We start from the raw sequence: 11,812 nt of genomic DNA on the forward strand, positions 1-11,812 counted from the left end.
GCTAGTTATTCCTGCATCCCAGGAATAGCTCCCCCTTGGTCATGGTGCATAATCCTTTTAATATGCTGCTGAATTCCACTTGCCAGGGTCTTGTTGAGGGGCTTTGCATCGGTGTTTATGAGAGGTGTTGGTCAGCAGTTTTCTTTCCTCATAATATCTTTGTGTGACCTTGGTATCAGGGCAGTGTTGGCCTCCCAATGTTGTCAGAATGAATTGGAAAGTATTTTCCTGTTCTTCAGTTTTTTGGGAAAGTTGGAAGATTGGTTCTTCTTTGAGTATTTAGTAGAAACTCAGTGAAGCCCAGGAGGTTTTTGATTACTGATCCAGTTTCTTTACTAGTTTTAATTCTGGTCACATTTTGTGAGTCCGTCTAGGCAGTTTTTGTGTTTCTAGGAATTTATGCATCTCTTCTAAGTTACGCAGTATCTTGGTATATAATTGTTCACAGTTTTCTCACAATGCTTTTTATCTCTTTACCTTTTTTTTTTTTTACTTTTTATTTCTATAGGATTGGCAGAAACGTCCCCTTTCATATCTGGTGTTACTAATTCGAGTCTTTTCCTTTCTTAGTCAGTGTAGCTGAAGATTTGTCGATTTTGTTGATCTTTTCAAAGAACCAACTTTTGGTTTTGCTTTTTTTCTTCTGTGATGTTTTCCTATTCCCTGTTCTTGAAATCTCTGCTCTAATCTTTATTATTTCCTTCCTTTGCTGGCTTTGGGTTCAGTCGTAAAGTTAGGTTGTTAATCTGAGATATTAATAACAGCATTTATACCTGTAAACATCCCTTAATCTCTGTACCACTGTATCTTTGTTGCTGGGCAGTTTGATTATGTTGTGTCTCAGTGTAGTTCTTTTTGAGTTTATCCTATTTGGAATTCATCGAGTTTCTCAGATGTTCCTATTCATGTCTTTCATTAAATATGGGAAGATTTTGGCCATTATTTCTTGAAATAATCTCTCTGCCCCTTTCTCTTTCTTTTTCTTCTGAGATTTCCATAACGTGTATGTTGGTCGTCTTGAGAGTATCTGATAGGTCCCTTAGACTCTGTTCACTGACTTCGATTATTTTTCTTTCTGTTCCTCGGACTCGATCGTTTCCATTGTTCTGTGACCAAGTCCACTGATTCTTCTGCTTGCCTGAGCCTTGAGTGGCTCTCTGGTGGCCTTTCTGTTTCAGCTGCCACACTCCCAGCTCTGGACTCTCTTCGCTCACTCTCATGCTTTCTGTCTCCTTATTGGCGTTTGTGCTCTCTCCGTACATTGTTCATCTTGATTGTTTTCCACATCTTCCTTTGGTCCTTTGAGTATCTTTTGGACAGTTTTTTAAAGTCTTGTCTGGTGATCTGCCGTTTCGTCTTCCTTGAGGACGGTTTCTGTTCATTTTTTCTCCCTTTGACTGGGCCATATTTTCCTGCTTCTTTGTGTGGCTTGTGATTTTTTATAATTGAAAACTGTACACTTGAATCTAACAAATGTGATGACTTGAGACAGCCAAAATTTCCTCTTCCCCAGGGTTTGCTGTGGCTCTTTTGTTTGGTTATTGTGGGCTGTCTCTGTGCTGGAGATCAGTCTGCGGTATAAACTCAAGGTGTTCTTATGCCTTTTCTTGGAGAAGGAAGTGGCAACCCACTGCAGTGTTCTTGCCTGGAGAGTCCCAGGGACAGTGGAGCCTGGTGGGCTGCCGTCCCTGGGGTCGCACAGAGTCGGACACGGCTGAAGCGACTCAGCAGCAGCAGCAGCAGCAGCCTTTTCTGACCCTGGACCTCTCCCTGAGTGTCTGGTTCCTTTCTAAATTCCCCTGTATCTGCGTTTGAGTGTCCTAGTCCTTGACTGTCTGGCTCCCAAAAGGGGAAAAAGAAAAAAAAAAAAAGAAGGGGGAAGAAAAGAAGAATTTAAAATTTGCAGTTCTTAAATCCCATATAAGTAGCTCCAGGGGCTTTCCTGGTAGCTTGGGCGGTAAAGCATCTGCCTATAATGCAGGAGACCCAGCTTCGATCCCTGGGTCTGGAAGATCCCCTGGAGCAGGAAATGGCAACCCACTCTGGTATTCATGCCTGGAAGATCCCATGGACCAAGGAGCCCGGTGGGCTACACTCCATGGGGTTGCAAAGAGTTGGACATGACTGAGCGACTTCTCATTGTCTTCTTCAAGTAGCTCCACACCTACAGGGCGAGGTTGCCAGAACAGCTGCCTAGAAGGGGAGACAGATTCCTGGAGCTTCCTGCTCTGCCATCGTCCCAGAATCCTGCTGTGTTCATTCTTGCTGCATACTGCTGTTTCACAGTGATGGTGCAGCGTATAACCAGCATTGAGCATCACTAGGCAGTTCCCTTCTCCATGCTGCATCTTGGGCGCCTAGTGCACGCTTTGCACCCCCAGTGTAGCTTGGCGCACACTGTGCTCCAGTGCTCAGTGGCCGATGCGTCAGTCAGAGCAGGCCTGCAGCTACCCGGAAGGCTGGCGAGAAAGCAGCCGCAGCAATGGCCGGAGCAGTAGCTCCAGCTCATCTCACTGAGTGCTTTCTCTGTTGTCGTTAGTCCCTAAGTCGTGTCCAACTCTCTGCGACCCCATGGACTGCAGCACACCAGGCTTCCCTGTCCTTCACTATATCCCAGAGTTAGGCCAGACTCATGTTCCTTGAGTCAGTGATGCTGTCCAACCGTCTCATCCTCTGTTGCCCACCTCTCCTCCTGCCCTTAATCTTTCCAGCATCAGGGTCTAAAGTATTGCAGTGTCAGCTTTAGCGTCAGTCCTTCCCACGAATATTCAGGGTTGATTTCCTTTGGGATTGTCTTGTTTGACCTCCTTGATGTCCAAGGGATTCTCAAAGAGTCTTCTCCAGCACCATAATTTGAAAGCATTACTTCCTCGATGTTTCCTTATGGTCCAGCTGTCTCATCTGTGTATGACTGCTGGAGAAGCCATAGCTTTGACCATATGGACCTTTGTCAGCAAAGTGATGTCTCTGCTTTTTAATATGCTGTCTAGGTTTGTCGTAGCTTTCCTTCCAAGGAGCAGGCATCTTTTAATTTCATGGCTGTAGTCCTCGTCCGCAGTGATTTTCGAGCCCAAGAAAATAGTCTGTCACTGTTTCCACTTTTTCACTTCTACTTGCCATTAAGTGATGGGACCAGACGCCATGATCTTAGCTTTTTGGATGTTGAGTTGCAAGCCAGCTTTTTCACTCTCCTCTTTTATTCTCATCAAGAAGCTTTTTATTTCGCTTTCTATCATTAGAATGGTATCATCTGCATACCTGAGGTTATTGATATTTCTCCTGGCAGTCTTGATTCCTGCTTGTGCTTCATCCAGCCTGGCGTTTCACATGATGTACTCTGCATAGAAATTAAATAAGCAGGGTGACAGTATACAGCCCTGATGTACTTCTTTCCCAATTTTAAACCAGTCTGTTGTTCCATGTCCAGCTCTAACTGTTGCTTCTTGACCTGCATACAGATTTCTCAGGAAGCAGGTAAGGTGGTCTGGTATTCCCATCTCTTTTAAGTATTTTCCATGGTTTGTTGTGATCCACACAGTCGAAGGTTTTAGTGCAGTCTGTGAAGCAAAAATCATTGTTTTCTGAAATTCCCTTGCCCTGTCTATGATGTAACAATTGTTGGTAGTTTGATCTCTGGTTCCTCTGACTTTTCTGAATCCAGCTTGCTGTGGGTTGGGCCGTGTGCTAGTTGCTTGGGGGTGGTCCTGCCCTCCAGGAGCTGAGAAACATCTCCAGCTTCTCTCCCCATATGGCCTGCCCTGGGTTCCTGGCCACCTTGGTCTCTTGATTTGCCTCTAGCCTCACTGCCTCGCTGAGCCACCACCTCATGTCTTTCATGGGTAGATTCCAAGAGAAGCACCTGGTGGGCTCCTGTGACCTTTGGCAAGTCAAGGGTTCCCAGTACAGTGGCAAGAGGAGAGAGGGTGGCCCTCAGGGTGATGAACAAGGCTGGCACCAGAGACTGGGGGTCATCTGAGGTCCTCTCTGTTGGGGTGTTTGGCCTCTTTCAGAGACCACACGTCTCAGCCACTTGGGGGCTCCTGCTCCCACTGCTTCTAACAAACCAGCAGGCCACACCAGCGCCAGCCAAGCCTGTCTTAAAGGGCCAGAGGGTTCTTACCTTCGCAGGCCAGAGGGTCTCTTCCCAGCAGCTCAACTAGGTGTTATAGCACAGAAGCAGCTCAGTGAGTACCCAGACGGGTGTTCTAGTAGAACTGTTTGCCGAAGCAGGCAGTTGCTGTATTGGGCCCCAGGCTGTAGCTTGCTGGCCTCTGCCCTACCCTCGCCCTCCTGCCCCCTGGCTTCTGTCCTCATTCCCCTTGTCTTCTCTTTGCCATTCTGCCTTTCCTGTTCCCGTCTGCCTCTCGCCTTCCACAGCTCTGGTGGCTTTCCCTTCCTGGCGCCCCACTGTCCCCAGTCATAAGTGAGGGATGCTACTTACTGAAAGCTGGGGGATTTCATTCATCCTGCAAATGCTCCCCCTCCTCACCCCCGCACCGTGCAGCAGCCCTCTGGTCGCACGCCCTGGTCTGGGCAGTGTTTAGGATCTTCAGACGATCAGACATCTGGCAGACTTCCTGCCCAAGAGCCGGCCACATGCTCAGGCAGCTGACGGGTTCACTGGCCCAGGAGTGGTGGCCCTGTCCCCCTCGCACCGGGCTCTGGGTCCAGGGTGCAGACAAGGCCCTGGTGCAGCTGCCCCAGCCTGCATCTCCCTTTCTCAACTCTCCTGCCCACACCCACTCTGGCTCCCCGTCAGCCCTGAAGGCAGGGACTGTTACCTGTTCTGGTCACTGCTCTGTCCCTAGGATGGCTGCGGTGCCCAGGAGTAATTGAAAAACAACAGATAAACTCCCCATGAGTAATTAAAAACAGATGGTTGCTGCTGCAGAGCGTTCCAGATACTGCTGCTTTAGGGGCTCAAGCTCCAAAACCCCCTCTTTCAGGAACTCCCTGAATACCCCTCCTCTCAGGTGCTGGGGACGTCTATGTCCAGGGAGTGTCCTTGAGGGGTTGACTGGGGTGTATGCAGGATTCATCCAGTTACTAAACCTGCCAGGAAGGACTTGTCTACCATGAAATGGTGAGATCAGGCCTCCTGCCAGGGAGGGAGCCACTCTGAGAGGTGCAGGTAGAGCTGGGAGGCTCGTCCTGGGTCCTGGGTCTCCTTGTTCCCCGGAGCTCACCACTGATCTCATCCCTCTTACCCACAGGGTCAGCTGGCAGTCGGTCAGGAGGGTCAGCGGCCCCACCGGGCTCCCCTGTCTACCTTGACCTGGCTTACCTGCCCAGCGGGGGCAGTGCCCGCCTGGTGGATGAGGAGTTCTTCCGGCGGGTGCGTGCGCTCTGCTACGTCATCAGCGGCCAGGACCAGCACAAGGAAGAGGGCATGCGGGCCGTCCTGGACGCGCTCCTGGCTGGCAAGCAGCAGTGGGACCGACCGCTGCAGGTGTGTGATGACCGGGGCGTCGGCTCCTGGTGCTGGGCGGGGCAGCACTTCCCGGTGTCTTCCTGCCAAACCCACACAGTCCTATGAGGCTGGTGTGACCTTCACCCACATCCAAAGAGGGAGTGGGGCTCAGAGGAGCTAATCCCTGTCCCCAAGGCTGTGCAGCCATGAGGGCAAGTGCAGGACTTGCCCAGCTCGCGGGCTCCGTTCCTGTTACGCCACTTCTTGTCTATAGCGCCCCTGGGTGAGGTTGCAGGGTGGGGCTGGTGTGATCATCTCACCTGAGCCCTGGCATTGAGTCTCCCCAGTATTATGAGGATCAGCCAGGAGGAAGGGATGGGGTGTATGGTGTCCACGCATGTTGACAATTGACCCTTGAAGGCTGGGGTTGTCCCCATGAGAACCCTTGAAATAGAGCCTCGAAGCACAAGGTAAATTTGGGTAGAAGGAGCCTCCAGTACCTGGCCACCCACACAGTCCGAGCGTGCTGACACCTGGTCAGGCACACAGGTTACAGAGCGGCTGGGGGGGAGTGTTCCGAGCAGAGGCAGGAGCTGGCGGGAGGTCTGGGCGAGTGAAGCGGGGACATAGCAGGGGAGTCGTTGGGGAGGGAAGAATGGAGAGGAATTGGCAGAGGAGTGATCTGGTCTCCGGGCTGTGGAAGGGCGCTCGGGGTGCCATGGGAAAGAAAAGGCACTTCAGGGACAGGCCGGCCGCCGGCTGCAGACACCTCGCAGGAGGACGGAGGCAGCGCAGGTGTGGTCGGAGAGGAGGGGCCTCCGACGCCCCGGGGCCGGGCCGGGAGGGCAGAGGGGCGCCCCTCACCACCGGTCCGTCTGCCCCCCGCAGGTGACCCTGATCCCCACCTTCGATTCGGCGGCGATGCACGAGTGGTACGAGGAGACGCACCCCCGGCACCAGGCGCTGGGCATCACCGTGCTGGGCAGCAACAGCACCGTGTCTATGCAGGACGAGGCCTTCCCCGCCTGCAAGGTGGAGTTCTAGCCCCCCGCCCCGGCACCCCCGGCGCCTGCCGCTGTCCTGGGGTGCGCCGCGTCAGAAATAAACCGGGTGCAACTCAGCTGTGGCCTCAGTTCCTTCTGCCGGCAGGAGATGCGGCCACACTCCGGACGTCACTGCTGCCATGGGGTGGTCCCCAGTGTGGGGAGGGACAGCCTCTGCGGAATCCCCAGCAGCCTCCAGGTCAGATGTGCTCTGGCCCCCGTGTCACAGGTGGAAAACCCAGGTCTGGGGAGGCAGTGCCTCCCAGGCCAGTGGAGCTGGCTGCCGACATCAGCCCTCCAGCCCAGCACCTGTGCCCGTGGGTCCCCCGGTTTATAGACAGGAAGGCAGCTGCCAAACCCCAGCCGCACAAACCAAGGTGAGATCCGAGCCCTGACTCTGCTCCCGAGCCATTTCAACAGAAATCACCCTCTGTTCCTAGAGATAATTGATGCTCATGGCAGGACAGTCTTACACTCTACCGCAAGCTCTCAACTCATTATCGTCTGGGAAATTTTTGCAGACACTAATGCCTGTGGCCAGCGTTTTTATTTTGGCCAGCCAAAATTTTATTCTGTTATTTCACTAACACTGTGTGGGTTATTACATTCAATAGTTGCACCTGACACACCTGTGAAGTCTTCTCCAGCGCCGTGAGTTTCATTTTCACTTCCGTGTCAGAATCAGTCACTAAAGTTTCTTGTCTTCCCATTGGTCTAACATTCACATCGTCTGAATCGGAACTATCTTCTGAAGAACTGCCACCTTTGGAGACACTACTGTGTATTTCACTCGGACAGTTGGAGCAGGTATCTGCGTAAAATTCACTGAAAAGTTCTCCCCTCAAAATTTAGCAATGCATCATTTTTGAGGAATGTATGGTAACAAACTTGTGTTTATAAAATACACAAGGTTGGAACTGACGGAGGGAAACGTGAATGATAGCGACAGTCGAGAGTTGTGTGGAGAACCCTCGATCAGTTTTAAGCTCTGACAGCTTTGCCTGGTGGTGTCAGCTGTGTTACTGTCTAAATATTGATGCGTCTTTGGTCAATACTGTTCAGGTAACAAAAGATGCATTCATATGTCTTCCGTCGGCAATGTGTTTAAAACGCAGTCTGAAACCTACAAGCTACAAAACACAATCTCCTGATGGACCCACTCCCTGATCTCTCTGTTCTGCATGTATAAGAACACCTAGATGTAATTTTCAGTAAGATGCCATCTCAGTGGATTAGATGGCGACCTAAAAAATGTGACAAGTGCTAGCCCCTCAGTACCTTCCTCGTTTTCCTGTAAGGAGAGACTCCTTAGTCTGGGGTCTGAAGAAGGGTTACTGTTTATCCGCGAGGCCGTGTCACCCTGAATTTTCATCTTGAGTGCAGGAGCTGCCTCCTGTTCTCATTTCATTTCTTTCCAGGGGCATTTTCTTATATTTATTTTTAATTAGTTCAGTTTTTTTATTTAGACGTTTGTCTTTGTCTCACCCAGACATCATCATCTTTTTTTTCTAATAGGCACAATAAACTTGTTAAAATTTTTAATTGTAAAAAAGTGCATAACATAAAATTTGCCGTTTTAACCACTAATAAACGCTTGCATTGTAAATTTTTTTTCCCAAATTTGCCTTTCAGTTTTGTTTAGGAGCAGTTTTGCTGAAAACATTTTATTTTTATGATTTTCAAACCTCAGTTCTTTAAATGTCTCTCCTTTGTGCTTTTAAAGGTCCTTTCACAGTTGGCACAAATTCTCCCAAGCTTGGTGTTTGGTTTTTTTTTCCTGTCTATTTTTACCCACGTAGGGCTAATTTTGGGATGAAGGGAGAGGTGGGGATTGCCCCAACCTGGACAGTTCCATTTTCAATGCGATGTACAGCTTCAAAACACGCCTTCCTCCCTGAAAAAGATCCCAACTGTGTTGCTGTTTATTTCCAAATCTATACTAATCCATCACCAACTTTTCTGGCCATCTCCTTGCTTTCTCTGGTATAGATTTCTGTGCCTCAGTAGGTCATCAGGCAGGTTCTTTCTCCTCAGTTTTACTTTTTCCCTTCATAAAAGGTTGTTTTTTACATTCTCATTCCTCTTGGAGCTCTAGAATCTCCACAGAGGGGGCCCAAACATATGCTTCAGAAAAGCTGTCAACTTCTGCTTCTGACCAGATCGTGGGCTAGAGTCCCAATAAAAACAACTAAAATTGCTGGGTGAAAATGAGTTAAGTGTTGGTTAATGTATCACTGAGCACCCAAAAAATGAGGAACAGTCAGAGGCCAGAACGGTGCAGACAGAAACCCCAGGAAGGAAAAAGGAAGCAGCTTTTCTGTTACACAAGGCACTCTTCATCTTCTTTTCATGGACCTTCAAGATGGTATGTCTGATAAGCAGAGACCTCAAAGCATGAAGCAGACATCAAAATAAGATCTTCCCGAAGATGGAAAGCAACCTTAGGTGAATGACATGGTTTAAAGCAGTCCAGGACGCTGGAGACCCTGGGGGAACTTTCAACTAATCTTAGAGAGCGAGCCAGCACCAAAATTCACAGCCTGTCAATGCCAGTGGCGAAGACCTGGTGTGTTTAGTCCTGGTGGTTTGGCTGTGTTTGATCCTGAAAATGAACCAAGTGCAAGAGACAGTAATATTTACAAAAGAGCCAAATAGGGCCAAGAGAAGTGAAAAAGCAAATAATTGGGTTGGATCGACAGTGAACTGTAGGTAGCTGAAGAGAAAATCGGTGAACTGAAAGATGGAACTGAATGAGTTTCCTAAACAGGGGAAGGGAAAAGGGGGATGAGGAGGCAGAGGCAAAGTCTGAAGGGGATAACGGTGGAGAACTTTTCAGAAGTAACGAGAGGTGTCAATTCACTTGCATTCAGAAAGCCAAATCCCAAGCAGGATATATAAAAAGACAACTTGGCAAAACTAGACAGCATATTAAAAAGCAGAGACAGCACTTTGTTGACAAAGGCCCATCTAATCAAAGCTATGGTTTTTCCAGTAGTCATGTATGGATGTGAGAGTTGGACCATAAGGAAAGCTGAGCGCCAAAGAATTGATGATTTCGAATTGTGGTGTTGGGGAAGACTCTGGAGAGTCCCTTGGACTGTAAGGACATCAAACCAGACAATACTAAAGGAAATCAACCCTGAATATTCATTGGAAGGACTGATGCTGAAGCTGAAGCTCCTATACTTTGGCCACCTGATGTGAAGAGCGGATTCATTGGAGAAAGACTCCGATGCTGGGAAAGATTGAGGGCAGGAGGAGAAGGGGATGACAGAGGATGAGATGGTTGGATGGCATCATCGACTCAATGGACATGAGTTCAAGCAAACTCAGGGAGACAGTGAAGGACAGGGAAGCCTGGTGTGCTGCAGTCCATGGGGTCGCAGAGTCAGACACGACTGAGCAACTGAAGACCAGTGCAGAAAACCAAAGTCAACAGGAAAGCAAGAATAGTAGGCGGGGAGAGCTCCTCAGCCCCACACGTGAAACTCAGGACACAGCCGGGCACCGTCTTAAGCAACCCAGAAGTTCTCATTCAACAGAAGCATCTTTGGAGGGTGAGAGAAATGAAGACCCTTATTGAGTGAAATCCTGAGGGAATTTTTTTAGGTAGAAAATGATCCAAGTGGAAGAGCTGACTTGCACAAGGAAACAGCAAAGAAGTTTGAATAACGGCTGAAGTGTCACCCTAGTTAACAAGAATTCTAGTATCGAATATGTAGGATGAAAAACTGCATTAGGCAACAGTGGCAAATAAGTAAAACTTAGTGGAGTAAGCTTTTAAAATCTTGACATTGAAAAGAAAAAAAAATAAAATCTTGACATTGTTTGAGGGGAGAGTAACATAACTGCTTAGTTGAGCAGAGTAGCAGTATTAATAGTTACAGTAAATACTGGGTGAACAGAACTAGTCTATAACTTCCAGATTAGTAGAGGGGAGAAATTAGACTGAAAAAGAAAATCCCAAATTCTTCCATAAGGAAACAGGTACAAATAGAAAGCACAAGATAATGAAATAACGTACATAAAAATTTGCCGGTTATTAAGTAAATGCAGACAGGCAGAAAACTCCAGTTAAAAGATAGATTTTTTTTCAAACTGTATTTTTTAGTCTAGTTTTTGTGCTACTTACAAGAAACATCTGAACATGAAGATGCTGAACTTTTGAAAGTAAATGATGGGGGAAAAAGAAAAGAGTAAACCTGGAAAATACTAAAGAAAAAAATTAAAGCTGATATATCCACACTAATAAAGTTTTATTTTTGGTGTATTACTAGAAATAAGGGATTTCCTGGGTGGCTCAGTGGGTAAAGAACACGCTTGCCAATGCAAGAGACATGGGCTGGATCCCCTGGGTTGGGAAGATCCCCTGGAGGAGGGCGTGGCAACCCACTCCAGTATTCTTTCCTGGAGAATCCTCATGGACAGAGGAGCCTGGCAGGCCACAGTCCGTAGGGTCACAAAGAGTTGGACACGACTGAAGGGACAGCACAGACACCCTAGAAATAAGAACTATCAAATGAAAGCTTTTAACTCACCCAAAAGATGTAACAGTTCCAAATTTGTATGCGTCTAATAACAGGGCCTCAAAGTTATGAACCACCAGAGGGAGTAAGTTTATCTTTAAAAGGAAAATCTAGGGGCTTCTCTGGGTCCAGTGGTTAAAACTGTTTAAGACTTCAAGCTTGCACCATAGGGGGTACAGGTTCAATCCCTGGTTGGGGAACTAAGATCCCACGTGCCATGCAGCAGGGTCAAAAAAATTTTTTTTTTAATCTATTAGTAGGTTTTCTAATATTGATCTGTCTTTACATTCCTAGAAAGAAGAACACCTGGATTATATTTCTTTTATTATATTTTTATTTCAATAAGTTGTGTGTGTGTTGTGGGGAGCAGGGAGGGTGCTGGGCTTTTGCCCTCAACACTTGGCGGATCTTTCCCTGCCCTTCAGATTTCCCATGCTGCTGTATTTCACCCTCACCCAGCAGCCCAGCATGACAGAGCGTCCACCACCTAGAACATCGGGTGGCCAGACAGGAAGGGGACGTGACAAATCCGGCACCAGCGCCTAAGGATTTCCAGCAGGAAGCCATGTGCCACCTGCACTCACGTCTCATTGGCCAAAGCAAGCCACATGACTCTGCCCAATACAGGAGCTGGAAGATAGATACTCCTCTCTTGTACCCAGAAGGAAGAGAATCAGATAGTGATGGAAATCAATGAATAGCCACTGACAAGTCCCCCCAAAGAGATAGTTTCGTTCTGGTGAGCAGGAGGTTTGGCAAGCTTGTTCTAATAAATATATATATATATTTTTTTTTTGGTGTTGTGGGCCATAGAGTCTGTCCAGACCTCAATT

The 11,812-nt window shown here is 48.1% G+C and overlaps 1 protein-coding gene across 1 annotated transcript in view; it reads left to right on the plus strand.

The window, feature by feature from the left end:
- MAP1S (microtubule associated protein 1S) overlaps positions 1-8,069 on the plus strand; it is a 33,255-nt gene extending 25,186 nt beyond the window's left edge. The window contains exons 6-7 of the mRNA XM_018051398.1: positions 5,214-5,449; positions 6,299-8,069. Of these exons, the coding sequence (XP_017906887.1) occupies positions 5,214-5,449; positions 6,299-6,454 (392 nt within the window). The 3' untranslated portion in view covers positions 6,455-8,069. The remainder of the gene's footprint in view (positions 1-5,213; positions 5,450-6,298) is intronic.

The sequence above is a fragment of the Capra hircus genome, chromosome 7, assembly GCF_001704415.2.
Source record: "Capra hircus breed San Clemente chromosome 7, ASM170441v1, whole genome shotgun sequence".
In the NCBI taxonomy this organism is placed as follows: domain Eukaryota; kingdom Metazoa; phylum Chordata; class Mammalia; order Artiodactyla; family Bovidae; genus Capra; species Capra hircus.